The sequence below is a fragment of the Xyrauchen texanus genome, chromosome 5, assembly GCF_025860055.1.
Source record: "Xyrauchen texanus isolate HMW12.3.18 chromosome 5, RBS_HiC_50CHRs, whole genome shotgun sequence".
NCBI classification, from domain to species: Eukaryota; Metazoa; Chordata; class Actinopteri; order Cypriniformes; family Catostomidae; genus Xyrauchen; species Xyrauchen texanus.
The window spans coordinates 4,165,094-4,184,816 of record NC_068280.1 but is presented as its reverse complement, the minus strand read 5'-3'; the positions used below and the strand labels follow the sequence as shown (position 1 = coordinate 4,184,816).

General features: G+C 37.6%; 1 protein-coding gene across 6 annotated transcripts in view; it reads left to right on the top strand.

Moving 5' to 3' along the window:
- The window catches only part of LOC127643396 (nuclear factor 1 X-type-like), a 138,094-nt gene extending 126,384 nt beyond the window's left edge, over positions 1-11,710 (top strand). For 4 of the 6 annotated variants that reach the window (XM_052126089.1, XM_052126085.1, XM_052126087.1 and 1 more), the window contains one exon: positions 1-1,392. This exon is cut by the window's left edge and continues 302 nt beyond it. Coding sequence is in view for 2 of the 6 variants with exons in the window: in XM_052126086.1 (XP_051982046.1) it covers positions 3,144-3,235; positions 9,482-9,496 (107 nt within the window). In the remaining 4 variants the exon portion in view is untranslated. Of the gene's footprint in view, positions 1,393-3,143; positions 3,236-9,481 lie in introns of those variants that run through there. The other 2 variants (XM_052126086.1, XM_052126091.1) reach the window with 1 other exon arrangement.
- Positions 11,711-19,723: the final 8,013 nt, after the last annotated feature.

Here is a 19,723-nt window from a genome sequence, read left to right as displayed (position 1 = left end):
TGTATGCAAGTACATGAACGCAGACACTTCTAGCTGCGCAAGCTTAATTTTGAGCATCATAGTTTTTAGAAAATGTGTCAGATCCTCAGCATTGACATAAAGGCCACAAACTGCTAGTTATCTCTTTCATGTCAACTACTGTCATGCAAATATGAACAATTCGTAAAAAAAAAAGATGTATGCATTGCATTATCAGCATTCTCGTAAAAGTCGCTATAGTGGACATTAGCGCAAACTGTTTGTTTCTACTGTCAGTTTTCTCTTCCACGTCAACTAATGTCATGCAACTATGAATAATTCGTAACGAAACAGAATTACGCATTGCATTATCAGCTTTGTCGTAAAAGCCGCTATAGTGGACATACTGTTAGTTTCTATTGTCTCTTGCGTACTGAGGTTTGTTACGCCACAGGAATTAACACACATCATGTATATACAATGGGATTGCGCTCTTGAAATGCGTTGGCCATATATTTGCATCTGCGTTTATGTACTTGCATTAGTATGTTTCTGGCCTTGCCCTGCACTTCTCCCTCAGATTCGTTCTTTTTTCTTTGTTAATGTTTTTCATTATATCACCCTTTCATCCTGCTTTTTAATTTTCTTTTCATTTGTTTATTTGATTGCAATCAGAATGGCTTTTGCATCGATGCAGACACATCGATGCCTCTCATTGGCTGAAACGAACAAAAAATCTGTCAGTTATTCCCACAGCTTCCTCCTCATCTCCTAATCTCTCTCATTTTCATTTTTCTTTATTCTATTCTTCTTTCATGAGATCAAATTCAGGGCAGCTGGCATGGACTCCAAAAGATACCCAAACAAAGCAACAAACAAATATGATGCCCCACATTCAGCGATAACCCATTTCCATTGACACATCAGGCACAATACAAAAGGGAAATGTGTGTAGACATGCAGGTGAAGGGATCTGTGATATGTTTGGCCGTGTGTGAGAGCGGGCAGCGCTGGGTGGTGGTGGTGGGTCTTTGAATTGGGGTGCGTGTGTGTCGGGTGCTGTCAGCAGGGCAGGCGGGCAAAAGGAGGAGCCTGGTGGAGCAAACCTCTTTTCTTCCTTCTCAAAAATGAATGTTTTTCTTTTTCCTGCATTTTCTCATTCATTCATTTCATATCTATTTAATGGTGTATCAGTCTCAACCTGTCGTATCACTTCATTTTGTTACCTTCCATCTTTTGGTGCAACCTTTTTGGTCATATTTTAGTCGTATACTCACACACATTCACATGTTTGCAAACACTTTCATTTAAAAAAACTCCTCTGATCTCATGGAGTCCAGTGCGCATAACTGCCCTGAATTTGGAATTTGATATTTTCAGTGATTACAGATGTAACCCCATATACATTGTTTTAACTAAAAGTTTTTTTTGTTTTTTTTTCCTGAATTCTCCCTTTCCAACCCCATGAGTTTAATTCACAGTTTGGTTAGTGTACCTTGTTAACCTTAACATGAAAAAACATCTCTAGACCATTAGCAGGAGGCAAATATAGTTATCATAACCCAAAGAAAATGATGGATTTCCCATTACTCTACAAACAAATAATACCAAACAGAATTGTAAAAACAATGGCTTTTATATCTTCCATTGCTTGGACAAACAGTTAGTCCCAACCCAAACTCACACCACTGGTTGAGCCAACAGTTTGCAGTTCTGTTTGGTACAGCTAGTGGTGCAGAAATGGCACATTTTACCTTTAAATAACATGTTTATTATAGTTTTATTGCCAATTAAAATAAATAATATCACCAAAAAAAAAAAAAAAAATATATATATATATATATATACACTCACCTAAAGGATTATTAGGAACACCTGTTCAATTTCTCATTAATGCAATTATCTAATCAACCAATCACATGGCAGTTGCTTCAATGCATTTAGGGGTGTGGTCCTGGTCAAGACAATCTCCTGAACTCCAAACTGAATGTCAGAATGGGAAAGAAAGGTGATTTAAGCAATTTTGAGCGTGGCATGGTTGTTGGTGCCAGACGGGCCGGTCTGAGTATTTCACAATCTGCTCAGTTACTGGGATTTTCACGCACAACCATTTCTAGGGTTTACAAAGAATGGTGTGAAAAGGGAAAAACATCCAGTATGCGGCAGTCCTGTGGGCTGAAAATGCCTTGTTGATGCTAGAGGTCAGAGGAGAATGGGCCGACTGATTCAAGCTGATAGAAGAGCAACTTTGACTGAAATAACCACTCGTTACAACCGAGGTATGCAGCAAAGCATTTGTGAAGCCACAACACGCACAACCTTGAGGCGGATGGGCTACAACAGCAGAAGACCCCACCGGGTACCACTCATCTCCACTACAAATAGGAAAAAGAGGCTACAATTTGCAAGAGCTCACCAAAATTGGACAGTTGAAGACTGGAAAAATGTTGCCTGGTCTGATGAGTCTCGGTTTCTGTTGAGACATTCAGATGGTAGAGTCAGAATTTGGCGTAAACAGAATGAGAACATGGATCCATCATGCCTTGTTACCACTGTGCAGGCTGGTGGTGGTGGTGTAATGGTGTGGGGGATGTTTTCTTGGCACACTTTAGGCCCCTTAGTGCCAATTGGGCATCGTTTAAATGCCACGGCCTACCTGAGCATTGTTTCTGACCATGTCCATCCCATTATGGCCACCATGTACCCATCCTCTGATGGCTACTTTCAGCAGGATAATGCACCATGTCACAAAGCTCGAATCATTTCAAACTGGTTTCTTGAACATGACAATGAGTTCACTGTACTAAAATGGCCCCCACAGTCACCAGATCTCAACCCAATAGAGCATCTTTGGGATGTGGTGGAACGGGAGCTTCGTGCCCTGGATGTGCATCCCACAAATCTCCATCAACTGCAAGATGCTATCCTATCAATATGGGCCAACATTTCTAAAGAATGCTTTCAGCACCTTGTTGAATCAATGCCACGTAGAATTAAGGCAGTTCTGAAGGCGAAAGGGGGTCAAACACAGTATTAGTATGGTGTTCCTAATAGTCCTTTAGGTGAGTGTATATATATGTGTGTTGTGTGTGTGTGTGATTTAAATTAAAATAAAAACATAAAAACTGAGAAAGCTGACAGACGTTTGTGGGTTTTTCTTTGTGTTGCTGTGTGTATGTCGACAGCATACCCAGCGTCAGGCTCCACAGCTTCCAACAGGTTTGTCGGCATCGGAACACGGGACAACAACTTTCTGAACATCCCACAGCAGACTCAGGTACAACACATTTAGTTTATTCAGTTAATCATTTTGACGCATCCCTTATCATTTCCCAACAGATGCAACAGTTACAAACAGTTTACAGTGATGCACTTACAGTGGACGTTTAGCAGGTAATCTGTGAGCAATGCAAATAAACGGTCAAATTATGCGACTTGCCTTTTTTAAGACCATCTGAAAAGGGTAAACCTGGTTAATTTTGTGAACGAATACCAGGAAGGGGCATTGAAGGAAACATAATTAGATGTAAAGTGTGCAAAAGTTGATAATGCATAACCAGAAGTTCATCCACCTAGTAAAATATTTCCACCTTTAAACCCATGAAACAGAATATTGAACCAAAAATATATTTACAATGTTGTAACTTTTGATCGCTTTATTGTATCATCACAACATTTTTCTCAGGTACCGTTGACATGGTTGGGAGCAAAACAAAAGCAGTTTATTCGTAGCCACCTTATTTACACCCAGAGATATATAGGGGGGGGGGGGTGTCAGCTAAGACTGGGAGTCTCAGAATTTGTCATAATCACATTAAAAAAATGTGGAAAAAATTATTCTTTATAATGATTCTAAACATTTGACCCTCCTATTATTTTATTTATATTTATTTATTTTGTCAAGTTACAAGCCTTTAATTTTGGTTATGCCACTGAAACAGGAAATCTTTAAAAACACCTTCAGAGCTTAAAGGGTAGATTGATGTTGGGATTTTAATATTATTTAAAACCCTTCAGCCCGCTTACCTGCTCGGCTTCTTTTGTGAGTGTGTTTACTATAAATGTATGTCCTGTTTGTTTACACACTGATAGACGAGTCACAATTGTGGTAACTGACCAAATGCCAAACATGTGGTACACTAACAAGGTTGAAAACAACCCAAAATATTCCTCTAAATTTGAAATAGCAGCCTTTCCAAATCACCAATCAATCAGCTGGTTTTGATCCGTGCTCGAATGCTGTGGAAGTGCGTGTGGCTGGTAGCAGTCAGTTCAAATGGATTTTGTGGCCGTGTTCCCTCTCGCACCAGCTATGAAAACCACAAGCATTGACAATGAGAAGCACACACATGGAAACAATAGTCCTCCCCGCTTATTATAACGTCACGGCTCATCCCGAAACCAAATGTATCATGAATCATCAGAGTTGTAATCTATCTGCACTAGCAGTCAAATGTCTGGACACACTTTACAGAATTCAATGATAAACACCTGGTGATCACCTCTTGAATTTTTGACAATTAGTTGAAATTAGTTTTCTAGACATACGGGAAGTTGTGCCTAGGTGTGATTTTATTACAAAGTAAAGTTTGACATTTTGAAATGGAGGAGTCGGATGTTTATCCTTAACAAAGTGTGCAGGTCACTGAGTGTGTTTACATGCACAATCAGCTTTTTCACCCCCCCCCCCCCCCAAAAAAATCAGACAACGCAAGAAAATGCACTTACATGAGATTTGAAATCGTCTGGTTATTCTCTGTTTTTGGCGCTAAGCATAAACAGTCATGATCACACTTGTGGACTTTGGAAAAGCCGGTTATAACATCAGTTAATGTGTTTACAAGCAACGCAAAATTGGGGTAATGGGCAAAAATCAATAAATAAATCAGTTTAATGAATATACATGACCTTACACGTTGTCATTTATTATTAAGCATAATGTAAACAAGCTTACTGTGTCACTAGCAGCATCATATACAGTATGACATAAGTAGGTCTCCGTTCATCTTGGTTGCATAGAATGAGGACTATTTCACATATGTGTCACCACGTTGAGTTCTGGAGAGACAAAAACATAAGTATCCTAGTTAAACTTCTGATGCTAATAACATGGACCTTTAAAATGCGAGACGTGCGACAATAGTAGACAGTTGGCATGCATTTGATTTGAAGCAAGCAATTAGATTTAAACCATGTAATGTTGCCGTTCCTAACTGGCGAGTAACACAATTTGTACTCGCATTTGGCACTTTGCGAGTGTTCATTTTGGACCCTGCATGCACACGCACTGATCAAGTTTACTTTTGTTGAAAGTAGTTTTACCATGCAGATCTATGCAACAGAAAAAGTTTGGCACAGAAGAGAGAGAGAGAGAGAGAGAGAGAGAGAGAGAGAGAGAGCGTGAGAGAGAGAGAGAGTGAGAGTGTGTGTGTGTGTGTGTGTGTTAGTGTCACGTCCCGACTGTCTGGTTGCCCTCAGCAACCAGACATGATGTCATAGACAGTTGAATATGAACTTCAACAGAAGGCAACTTAAAAAAATAAATAAATGGATGGACACTACTGCCGAGGATTACGACGAGAAAGCAATAGAAAAGAGTAAATTGAAAGAGACAGAAAGATGGTGTGGGTTCCTAAAGAATACAAACATTTTAGAAGTTCAGCTTCTAGTGAGTCAAAACCAGTGGAAGCTTCTTGAAGCAATAACTTCACCACAACTCTTTCATATTTTAAACAAAGTTATAAACGCAAGAGGGGAAACTTTTAGCTTTTTTTTTTCAACAGTGTATTTTGCCTGTGGAAGTGGCTCTTTAAAAGAGGCGACGTCGTCTTCTCTGGGCTTAAATCTGCCTGTATGCATTTGTACTGTAGCAGTAAGTGTTTAGGACTGTGTCCACTGTACTCTAGTGGTTATTCTGAGAACTGCTGAATTTTGTGGTACAAACCGTCAGGATTTCAATGCATATTCCTTATAGGAATTGTAAGTTAGGAATAGTTTACCCAAAAATGAGACTTCTGTCATCATGTACTTGCCTCTCATGTTGTTCCAGGCCCATTTGACTCTCTTTCCTCACTAAAGAAGAAGTCTCAGAGCTGCTGTTTTTTGTACAATGAAAGTGAAAGGGGACAGACACTAAAGTATTTTCTTTCTGAGCTACGGCATAGTGCAAGGTTTTCGTTTGTTTCACAAACAAAGCTATCATACGGCGACAGACAGAGCTGTGCAGTGTGACTGTATTGCTCACATTTGCGATTAAAAATTATAAAATGCAACGACAAATTTTAACCCATTGGATGTGTGCAAGAAGTGTAATTTCCTCCAACAAGGAATATTGCACGAACAGGTACGGTGAGTTGCAATTACAAAATCTCGAGCGCTCGAACTGTAGTAGTTTACTGTGGACATATTTTCAGGGTCACGGTCATTAAAAAAAAAAGTTGCATGCGGAGGAATGTGCATGGAAGCCTGCGCGCATACAAGAGAGCAGCAGAAACTGATGCCATCAATAAAAATATATTATTCTATTTAATGGTCAGTTAAGATTAATGGTTGATGGATACAGGTTTTCAGTGGTCCATACTTAAATCGTTATAATTAATATGGTAAATTAACACTAATATGTTAATAAGAAAAAGTTTTTTTTTTTTTAATACATAAGAAGAAATAAGGAAATATGTATTTTATGGAGAGGGCAAATCATCAGGCAAGGAAATGTATCTTGTGATGAATATTAATAGTAATATAAATCTATCATTATATCAAATAAATAATCGATATATCGATTATTGATCGGCACGCTATTTTTGAGGCATCGTTATGTTTACATCAGCCGACATTTAAATAGGAACCCTACTTTGTGTGCATTCCATGTGCACGGAGTGGTGGTGGTGTAGTGGTCTAAGCACATAACTGGTAATCTGGTGATCAGAAGGATGCTGGTTCGAGCCCCACAGCCACCACCATTGTGTCCTTGAGCAAGGCACTTAACTCCAGGTTGCTCCGGGGGGATTGTCCCTGTAATAAGTGCACTGTAAGTCACTTTGGATAAAAGCATCTGCCAAATGCATAAATGTAAATGCATTCAATTCACTGCCAGTTGTATTCCATTCAATGTAGTCTGCTGTAATAGCTTTGGGAGACCACAAGGGGGTGATATAAACATTTACTGAAGCCAGTGATGTGCTGATTTTTTACTCCCTTATATGGTTATGGTTATGGTTATGGTTAGGGGAGGTGTAGGTTTTGCCTTTAGGGATAGGGGCCAATGACTCCCTTCTATAGTTGGGGTTAGGGATGGGCTTTAGGGATAGGGACCAATGATTTCCTTCTATAGATAGGGTTAGGGATGGGCTTTAGGGATAGGGATCAATGACTGCCTTCTATAGTTAGGGATGGGCTTTAGGGATAGGGACCAATGACTCCCTTCTATAGTTGGGGTTAGGGATGGGCTTTAGGGATAGGGACCAATGATTCCCTTCTATAGATAGGGTTAGGGATGGGCTTTAGGGATAGGGATCAATGACTCCCTTCTATAGTTAGGGATGGGCTTTAGGGATAGGGACCAATGATTCCCTTCTATAGTTAGGGTTAGGGATGGGCTTTAGGGATAGGGACCAATGACTCCCTTCTATAGTTAGGGATGGGCTTTAGGGATAGGGACCAATAACTCCCTTCTATAGTTAGGGATGGGCTTTAGGGATAGGGACCAATGACTCCCTTCTATAGTTAGGGATGGGCTTTAGGGATAGGGACCAATAACTCCCTTCTATAGTTAGGGATGGGCTTTAGGGATAGGGACCAATGACTCCCTTCTATAGTTGGGGTTAGGGATGGGCTTTAGGGATAGGGACCAATGACTCCCTTCTATAGTTAGGGATGGGCTTTAGGGATAGGGACCAATAACTCCCTTCTATAGTTAGGGATGGGCTTTAGGGATAGGGACCAATGACTCCCTTCTATAGTTGGGGTTAGGGATGGGCTTTAGGGATAGGGACCAATGACTCCCTTCTATAGTTAGGGATGGGCTTTAGGGATAGGGACCAATGATTCCCTTCTATAGTTAGGGTTAGGGATGGGCTTTAGGGATAGGGACCAATGACTCCCTTCTATAGTTAGGGATGGGCTTTAGGGATAGGGACCAATGACTCCCTTCTATAGTTAGGGGTGGGCTTTAGGGATAGGGACCAATGACTCCCTTCTATAGTTAGGGATGGGCTTTAGGGATAGGGACCAATGACTCCCTTCTATAGTTAGGGATGGGCTTTAAGGATAGGGACCAATGACTCCCTTCTATAGTTAGGGATGGGCTTTAGGGATAGGGACCAATGACTGGCAGTCCAAAGTGATTTTTTAAATTCTTCAAGAATGAACAACGTGATGTTGATGAGTTTGCAGGTTAGTGTATGAAACTGTTGTAACCGTGCAAACTGAACAATTAGAAATGGTGATGTTTATTATCCAATTTCCCTGAATGTAGCCTTGAATAGGTCTTTCGTTCAAGCTGTCAAATCACAAAAGACACATTTGTGACTGAAATACATTGTGTAGGCTGTATGAAAGATACTTTTACACAATAATTCATCCAGTAAAGTAAATAATCTTTGTCCGTTGATAAGGATTAGGGTTGACTATAATGGAAAACTATGCAAGTTACAATCCGTGGTGCTGCAGATTTTTGGGGATCCTCGAGAGGCGGCGAACCCCTCTCTGTGTGTACCTTCATAGAAAATAATAGTTTCGAATTTTTTAAACATGCCATATCGTTCGTCGGATGCATCCGGTATGCGACCCACTTGAATTAACCCTGCCCGCTCACACTTTACCAAAGTTGTGTGAGAAATATGTTTGAAAAGATACAAGGCTATTGTGCAATGAGCAGCCCAAATTGTATCTGGAAAAAAAATCTGGAAAATCTTCCAATTATCGAAATGTAAAAACGGCATCGATCCCAAGCCTACAAACGTCATTTAAATATAAAGGATAATGTATATGACATGGTGTAAAAAATGGAAATAGTAAATAATACAAATTGTAATAAATTATTTAAACAATAACAATAAAATTGTTGCAGTGTGGCAATTCATTTTAATTTGTGCTAATTAATTGTTTCGTTTACTAGCACCAATGCTAACACTTAATATAGCGCACAAGTCATAAGGACTACTTTATGGTGCTTTTTATCATTTTTAAGGCTTGACAGTATCTGTCCCGTTTCACATTCATTGTATGGAAAAGAGCATTACAATTCTTCTAAATGCATTCTTTTGTGATCCATGGAGGAAAAAAACGTCATATGGGTTTGGAACGACATGAAGGTGATGAAATTATTGCAGAATTAACATTTATGGCTAAATTATTCCTTTAAGATTAATTGGACAAAAGACTAATTTATGCAGAAATTGGGTGGCGATATGGGGATAAAAAAAATGATAAAGATTAAAACCTTTTCATGTTATTAAGTTAGTTTGATGAAGTTCTGTTTTACTTAATTTTTGGAGTGACTCATTCATTTCCTTTCTTGCAGTCATGGTTCCTTTGACGAGACTTTTCATGAAACACACAGGCACAAATCCGCAATGAAAACTGGAAATGTCTCTGAGAGTCACAAAGCTAAGTATGGAACTTACATGCCCCTCTAAAGTCTCACTCACACAGACACACCATATACAAACACAATTCCTGAAAACATTGGCATATATATATACACACTCAATTCCGGATGAGGAATCTGGGGTACTTCAGCATGACCCCTCTAGTCTCGGAGAACACTCTACGCTGACGACGGATGACCGGATGGAAAAAGCATTCAGAAGAAATGACAATATACCAATCATATGCCATTGTGAGGAAAATCCATATCTTGCCTGTCAGAACTCATTTTGATTGTACTCTAGAAATGAAATGTATCCTGGATGATGTTAATCATGGACTCCACATTGATCTGCTCCACATCGGACACGCATTTGATTGGCTAGAGAAACTCAACTGAACTCTTTTGATTGGCTCAGCCTTCAGTGCAGTGTGAACTCATCCACTTCCTGTTTAATTGTGGACAAGCAATAGACTGTGAGTGAAACAGTCAAACAACACGGAACACTAACCGTGGTCAATTTTATTGAAATGATCAATGGTAAGGGATGACAGATAGTTTGGCCTCAGATTTGCAATGCGATTTTCTACATGTTTCAATGACAATGTGTTCGTGTGTGCATATAAATGCACGCACACACACACACACACACACATGCACACACACAGATCACTTCTCATCATAGCTTGAGCAAAGCAACAGAACATGCAAATACACATTTCAATGACAGCACTACAGTGAGACAGAGGCAGTCATAACATATCACAACATCATATAGAGAACCTGGCTTTTAGTTTTATGACAGTAATGGGAAGAAGGGTCAAGCACGATTGACTGTTGTTTTGGGGTTAAACCTTAATTATACAATATATATATATATATTAGAATTCTTTCATTATGTAGTGTTGATGAATTAGAAGGTCAGCGATTTGAGTTATACACTCTAGTTGGATGCATTAATGGGGGTTTTAGCACCACCATCATTCAATCTGAGTGCTTGAGCATCCACATATACAGGATCCTACAGTAGCCCTACACACAAGGGCTTGTTCTACTTTTCTTAGGTTTGGTTTTGCAGTACATTTTCAGGGGAAAATCTCACAAAACCTGTCAAGATCATGTTTGTGTCACCCCTAAATCAAAAGAATAAAAATAATGCAAATAAGAAATTGGGACAAATATCCACTGAGAATTTAAAACATTGAGAATTAAAACTGAAAAGTAAAATGTTGAGACGCATTTAGGTAATGATCATTTTTCCTGATTTAAAAAAATAGTCATACAATTATTATTTTTTATTTATTTTAAAACAATTAAAATTATTGTATTACAGTAATAACCATTAAAAACTTAAAATCTAAAGTAAAATGTCAAGATGCATTCAGGTAATGACAATTTATGCTGAGTAAAAAAATACGGTAGGACGAGTTTTTACTGTTATACAGTAAAATTTCTGTAAGAATTTAAATTCATAAGTAAATCTTGAGACACATTAAGGTAATGACAGTTTATGCTGATTTAAAAAAAATATTCCAATTGAATTAGTTTTTTTTACTGTAATACAGTAAAATTACTGTATTAAAGTTATGAGAATGACCATTGAGAATTAAAACTCTAAAGTAAAATGTCGAGATGCATTAAGGTAATGAAAATTTATGCCGAGTTAAAAAATACGGTAGTACGAGTTATTTTTTACTGTAAAACAGTAAAATTACTGTATTAAAGTGATGAGAATGACCATTGAGAATTAAAACTCTAAAGTAAAATGTCGAGATGCATTAAGGTAATGAGATTTTATTCTGATTTAAAAAATACTGTAACATTTTTTTTTTACTGTAAAACAGTAAAAAAAAAATCATATTAGAGTAATTAAATTTTTTAATGCTTATTCTTAATACTGTAATACAATGATTACATGTCATGACACATTAAGGTAATACAAATTTAGGCTGATTTAAAATATACTGTAATACAATAATTTTAACTGTTTTACAATAAAAACAATTATTGTATTAAAGTAAAAAGAATAACCATTAAAAACTAAAAATCTAAAGTAAAATGTTGAAATGCATTTAAGTAATGAAAATGTATGCTGAGTTAAGAAATACGGTAATGCAAGTTTTTTTACTGTAAAACAGTAAAATTACTGTATTGTACTTATGAGAATAACCATTAAAAACTAAAATTCTAGAGGAAAATGTCGAGATGTATTTAGGTAATGAGATTTTTTTCTGATTTAAAAAATACTGTAAAAATTTTTTTTTTACTGTAAAACAGTTCAAATTTTCATATTAAAGTATTTTAAATTAGATTTTTTAATGCTTATTCTTAATACTGTAATACAATAATTACACGTCATGACACATTAAGTTAATACAAATTTATGCTGATTTAAAATATACTGTAATACAATAATTTTAACTGTTTTACAATAAAAAAAAAAATAGTGTTTTACAGTAATAAGAATAACCATAAAAACTGAAAATGTCATGCTGCATTAAGGTCTGATAAATTGTCATGAAAATAAATGGCCCATTTTCTTTACGTAAAATCTAAATGCATTTTCTCTTATTGATTTTAAAATGTGATCTGGACATGGTTTCATGAGATTTAAACTTTGACATGTTTTATAGGTTTTGTGCACTTCTTTCACAAAGTAATACCCGCTCGGACTGCATGTGGATTTGTGCTTACCAAAGTGTTTTTGTTTTTCGTAGAATAACAGGTTAAGAACAAACATATCATTTAACTCTCCTTCAACTTGAATGTGACTAACAAATGGACAATCTCTAAGCTTCATTAACTAGATTTTGGGGTCACTATGATGTCGACAGTGCTCAACCCTTCCTACCAATCACACTCACCATTGGTTTGCAGTTCCTTCATATCATTAACATTGTCTCTCCACACCTCAGTTTTTTGTTTCAAAACACTAGTATTGCCTGGCTCACAGGACAATCTACCAATGGCTGCCATTTCATTTTAGCCTACCAGCATAGCAGTAAACTAAGAAACATACATACTTCACACATACACAAACACTGCACTATGACACATGCCCATACCATTAAAGGACAAAGGGAAACATTTAAAGGGATAGTTCACCCAAAATGAAAATTCTGTCATGCTTTACTCACCCTTATGTTGTTCCAAATCTGTATGACACTTTCTTCTTCGGAACACAAAAGGAGATTTTTAAATGAATATCTCGATACAACGGCAACAGTGGATATAGATTTGCTTTACTTACGTTTCAAAAAGGATGCAAAAGTACCATAAAAGTAGTCTATGCAACTTGTGCACTTTTGAAGCCATGCAAAAGGTTTTGGTAAAAACCACCCAAATTTTAAGCACATTCATGAGCCCTACATGAGCAACTCATTCACAGTGTTTACGCAAGAATTTGCGTTTAGCGCTAAACATGTTAGCGCAAGATCAACGCTTGTGGAACGACGTGATGGTGTGTAAATTATGACAGAAGTTTCATTTTTGTCTGAACTAACTCTTTAATCTCCTCTACCGAATTTAGATTTTAGCACATGCACCCTATTTAAGGTACAATACAGATTATATTTTGAGACAAAACAAAATAAAGAACATTTTCACTGTCCAAACAGCACAATAACAGACTCTCGAAACCACTGACCTCACTAAATAACTGGACTGCCTGGCTGTCAATCACATGTCAGGGACTCTGATTGGCTGAGAGTTCGGCCCGCCGGTTGTCCTTCGGTAGCTTGTCAAAAACTGATTATTTCACCATCCAAACGCATTAAAGTGCCTCAGTGTCCCCTTTACATGTAATTCAGGGTCTTCACCTCATGTATAAATTACAGAAAATATGTACAATATGTATCATGGCTTAGCAAGAAACAACATATAAGCAACCGCAAACATCATATTTATAAATATTTGTTAGATCATATCGTACTCGCACTGTATATATATGGATATATGTATAGTTCTTCCACTGTGAAATTAGCTCAATGGCAGTCTAGTTATTTTTTGACCTTTCACCCGAGTCAGTGACGTCATTGGAAAATGTCCCGAAATAGTAAACTGGTCAACACGCGGGTCTTCGCAACCTTTGGTATTGTTCAGTTCAGTGCAAATACATGACAAATACACTTTCATATACAACGGAAACAATTTGTCAAAGAAAACAAGAATTCGTTTTCTTTGTAAAAAAAAAACAAAACAAAAAAAAAGGAGAAAAAAAAGTGTTATTATTGAGAAAAAAGAGATATATGTGGACTGAGCCATGTGCAATGTGTTGGGTAGATATCTATGTTTGTCTGAGATTTTTAAGAAAGTGACGAAAGTAAAAAAAAAAAACGAAAAAATAGTTGAAGTCTGCGAGCTCCAGGACTCTAAATATGAGGGCCACAAAAACAATCCCAGTCTTTGTAAGTGTTGGGGAAGTTCCTTTTTACTTTTCATTTATCTTTTTATTTTTAAGTTTTATTTGTAATCTTTTGTGGGGGGGGCTGAAGGAACAATATTGCGAACTGTCGAAACAAATGTGTATTACGTTAAAAAAAAAATACTGGTGCTGCTGTTACTCATATGCGAATAATACCACACCAGAATGACTGTTTCTTAAGAGACAAGTTTTACGAAAACTGTTTCTCGTTTCTTCTCATTTGTTTTTACTAAGGGGGGTTACATTTTTTATATATCGGTTCTGACAAAAGGCATTTTACTACAACCTTTAAGAAAGCAATGCCCCTTCTTAAGGCTCGGACATATTTCGTTTTTCTGCGTGCCATTCTTTCTCGCGCTCAGCCATTTGACCGTGAGCCCATTCAATTAGCCGAAAAGACACAAACTGTGTCCGTGTCTAGAAAAAACAAGGCCGCATGCGGTCAGTCCGCGCATACTCTGTGTTTTGGCAAAACCGAAGTATACTTTGACCGTTACTTCTTAAATGTATTTAACGACGTCGTTCTTACAATGATAAATTCCGGATGAATAAGCGGGAACGTGTATTTTAGGAAGACACATTTGCATTTTGCGTAATAACTTCAGTCTGGAGTAATGGGCATTTTAGTTTTCATTATCAAGTGTCACGTTTATTTGATTTTGAAAATACAGTAAGATTGAGAAGACGGTAGAGGATTCGTCACAAGCAATGAAACGTCAGACTAATTTAGGCGAGAATCGTGTTCAAACGTGTTAATGTGAGTAGGGTTTCGTTAGACATTCTCGTAGTTTAGAGCACACGTGGTTTGAGGGGAGAGGCACAAACGCGTTGGAAAATCAGTGAGCCACGGCCCCCGTATCGTCCTGGAAACACTTTCTCTATGTAAATGAACTCCCATAGTGTTCGTGCTGTAGTGTAATAGGTGAGCATTTAAAGGTTGTCCTATTCAAAGTGCCTTTTGTTCACAGACACCATCTTGTAAATGAGAACACCCGTCTTCTTTCCTTCTACTTCTCTTTAAGCTTTCTCAAGCCGTACACAGTATATAGTACTACAAGAAAATGGATGTGATTTTGTTCTTCTTATTGTAAAATGATGGGGGGGGGTTGTTAAAAAATGAAATAAAAATATTCTCTCTGTACCTGTCAGTCTCTCTTGCTCTGTTACAAAACCTATTGAGCTGCCTATGTAGGCAGCATTTTAAGTCATCGTAAATTGTGCCAAAATTTAGGAAGTGTAATTTTACAACCTTCTTAGATACCTTCTTTTGGCTGAATTATTAGGCAGTATCACATGTATCCTCCACAGAAGAGTTTATCCCAGTTTAGTGAACAAATATATTCAAGATTGTGGACAAAATGAGGCAAATATTGATTATACAGTCAATATAATTCATTAATTACTGAAAGGTAATGCTAAAAACAATTTAATCTAATTAAAAATGCACTATTTTACCCAATATTTGTATATTGATGATTCTTTTTAGTGTTATGTTTTTAGCTTAGCAACATGCTAACATCAAACTATATTGAAATCCATTCAAGATTGTGGACAAAATTAGGCAAATATTGATTATACAGTCAACAAAATGTATTCATTACTGAAACGTAATGCTAAAATTAATTCAATCTAATTAAAAATGGACTACACTATATTTGTAAATGCTATGCCTCGTTTTAGTGTTATGTTGTTAGCTTAGCAACATGCTAACCTCAAACTATATTGAAATACATTCAAGATTGTGGACAAAATGAGGCAAATATTGATTATGCAGTCAATATAATTCATTAATTACTGAAAGGTAATGCTAAAAACAATTTAATCTAATTAAAAATGCACTATTTTACCCAATATTTGTATATCGATGATTCTTTTTAGTGTTATGTTGTTAGCTTAGCAATATGCTAACGCCAAACACTATTAAAAAACCAATTGAGTCAAGTCTTCCACGTGCATTACGTTATGAGTGCCATTTCTGTGATGCACAAAGTTGACCAAATGAGTCACTTCTAAGGGTGCCGCCTTAAAAGGCAGTTGCCTATGTTGGCAGTAGACAGCAAGGCAGCTCACCAGGTTTTGAAACAGAGCCTCTCTCAATCCTCTTGGCACTGTAGATGTCTCCCTAACTTTCTCTTTCCTCTCTCTCCCTACTTTTGAAAGAGTTGGAAAAAAATATTGAACCTCTTTTTCTCTCGAGCAAGATGTTGTAAACTCTAATGTTATATCCCTGTCTGTACGCTTCACATGTTTATATCATGCACATCTCTCTCACTTCAGTCAAATGCAGTGGGCTTTGAGTAGAATCTGCCCCATTGATGCTGATCCAGGGCCAGCTTATGCTCCCTAAAACATAACTTCGACCAGAAGTAACATAGCAACTTGAAAATTCGGGGGAAGGGGTGCGGCCCTGGGTAAGAGGTTTTTTGTTGGCATCAGGGGCTTGGATGTAGGTGAAGAGCACTGGATAAGGCAACGCAGATTAACGTTTTGTTTGATTGTCTTATATTTATTTTGATTTTGTTTACAATTTGAATTCTCAAAAGAAACTCTTGGACTCTACAACTAAAGCATCTTTTTATAGTGGTTGTATGAGACCAGCTATTTAAAAACATGACTGATTATTTGCACCTTATTGATTGATTGGGCAAGAGACGAAATGCACTAAGAATAACATGCAATACACAAAACAGCCTGCTTGCTAATAACTTGGACATGCCACAGAAAGGTTGCTTGTTCAATCCCAAATCGATAGCTAATTGCAATTGTAGATAAAGAGTGGCATCTTAATGTCTCATCACACTTTAAATTCAGCATGAGCAGTTAGAAAGTTTTGCTGCTGAAATCGGTATGTGCTTACCTAAATTCAAATCACTACAATTCAATCACAGATCACTATCGCTGCAGTGCTCATGTGAAATGTCCACAGAGAATAGCATCTGAAGCTAAATGGGAATTTAGGTCGATTTCATGTAACTTGAACTTTCGGAAGCAACTTGTTGATTTCCTGTGTGATCAAGTTTAATGCTTTCACCTTACAGGTGAAACTCGAAAAATTAGAATATCGTGCAAAAGTTCATTAATTTCAGTAATTCAACTTAAAAGGTGAAACTAATATATTATATAGACTCATTACAAGCAAAGTAAGATATTTCAAGCCTTTATTTGATATAATTTTGATGATTATGGCTTACAGCTTATGAAAACCCCAAATTCAGAATCTCAGAAAATTAGAATATTACATGAAATCAATAAAAAAAAAAGGATTTTAAATACAGAAATGTCGGCCCTCTGAAAAGTATAATCATGCATATGTACTCAGTACTTGGTTTGGGCCCTTTTGCATTAATTACTGCCTCAATGCGCGTGGCATGGATGCTATCAGCCTGTGGCACTGCTGAGGTGTTATGGAAGACCAAGATGCTTCAATAGCGGCCTTCAGCGCTTCTGCATTGTTTGGTCTCATGTCTCTCATCTTTCTCTTGGCAATGCCCCATAGATTCTCTACGGGGTTCAGGTCAGGCGAGTTTGCTGGCCAATGAAGCACAGTAATACCATGGTCATTGAACCAGGTTTTGGTACTTTTGGCAGTGTGGGCAGGTGCAAAGTCCTGCTGGAAAATGAAGTCAGCATCTCCATAAAGCTTGTCTGCTGAAGGAAGCATGAAGTGCTTTAAAATGTCCCGGTAGACGGCTGAGTTGACTCTGGACTTAATAAAGCACAGTGGACCAACACCAGCCGATGACATGGCTCCCCAAACCAACACAGACTGTGGAAACTTCACACTGGACTTCAAGCATCTTGGATTGTGTGCCTCTCCATTCTTCCTCCAGACTCTGGGACCTTGGTTTCCAAATGAGATGCAAAATTTGCTCTCATCAGAAAAGAGGACTTTGGACCACTGAGCAACAGACCAGTTCTTTTTTTCTTTAGCCCAGGTAAGACGCTTGACATTTGAAGCCCATGTCCAGGACCCGTCTGTGTGTGGTGGCTCTTGATGCAGTAACTCCAGCCTCAGTCCACTCCTTGTGAAGCTCCCCACACATTTGAATGGCCTTTTCCTGACAATCCTCTCCAGGCTACGGTCATCCCTGCTGCTTGTGCACCTTTTTCTTCCACACTTTTCCCTTCCACTTAACTTTCTATTAATGTGCTTTGATACAGCACTTTGAGAACATCCAACTTCTTTTGCAATTACCTTTTGAGGCTTTCCCTCCTTGTGGAGGGTGTCAATGATGGTTTTCTGCACAACTGTCAGGTCAGCAGTCTTCCCCATGATTGTGAATTCAACTGAACCAGACTGAGAGACCATTTAAAGGCTCAGGAACCCTTTGCAGGTGTTTAGCTGATTAGAGTGTGACACTTTGAGCCTACAATACTGAACCTTTTCACAATATTCTAATTTTCTGAGATTCTGAATTTGGGGTTTTCATAAGCTGTAAGCCATAATCATCAAAATTATATCAAATAAAGGCTTGAAATATCTTACTTTGCTTGTAATGAGTCTATATAATATATTAGTTTCACCTTTTAAGTTGAATTACTGAAGTTAATGAACTTTTGCACGATATTCTAATTTTTCGAGTTTCACCTGTAATTGAAATGGCTCATTCCTTCAAAAAACCCTCGTTATATGTGCCAGGAAAATATGACACATAAAATCTGATTTGTATATTTTCAAAAGATGTTGCACCCTTAAGAAGCATCAAACATTCATTAGAGTCAGTAAAACCAAAATCAGTATTATCAACAATTCCTCCTCCAGTAGCTGCTTGTGTCATGGTTAGTTACAGGTAGTGGCAGACTTCTGTTTATTTCCCGATTCACTAATGCTCATGTAGCTGTACACACATATAGGTCCATACATACCACCCGGGAGGTGTCCCGATCCAGTGCTCTCCATCCCTGTGCGCCCTCACAAGAGCCCTTGGCAATCTGCATGTGTTATTTACAGATTCTTTTCCATTATAAAACTAAAAGTTTGTAAAGAGCAACACCTGATTGAATAAATGATGTTCTTGACTGTACAAAGATCATGGTTTTGGTTTGCTTTATGGTGAGAGATCACCACCACTTTTAATCAGTCAGTAAGACTTTATTGATCCCAAGAGAGAAGTTCAGACATTATAGTAAATTATACTATACGTTTAGAAGCCCACATGGAATTTATGCACAGCTGGAATGCACATTATTTCAAGTTTTGCTTATTAAATATTTTGGGCAAATCGATATTGCATTCAGCTACCAATACAAGTGTAATACTTATAAATGACCATATTCTGCAAATTTCCCCCAAAATCAATGCAGACAATCTACAACTGCGTACAACATAACAAAGGAGCAATCCTTTACTTTGAACGTTTAAAGACACAATGAGCACCTTTACATGCACAATTTTACAATGCTTAATGTAAACAGCATAAACGGCATTCCTTTATCTGGGTATGGTCATAAACGGTTAAAGCATAAACCGATCAAGCCACACGTATGCGGTTCTCTTGCATTGTCCGATTTTATGAATAAGCGTGTTTTCGGTGTTTATTAGTGTATTGACGTGCATGTAAATGCTCTCAGTGTAAAAGGTTTCTGGATTTGGTGAACCTGCTAAAAAAGTTGAACTCTCCAATAGAATTGACTGTGCCCACAAACCCATTGTCAACTTTACATAGATATGCTTGACTTTGCAATCTTGCAGCGTGAACTACATTGTGATGCTGTAACAGGCCTATGTTTTTATCTCTGCAATGCAAGCAAGC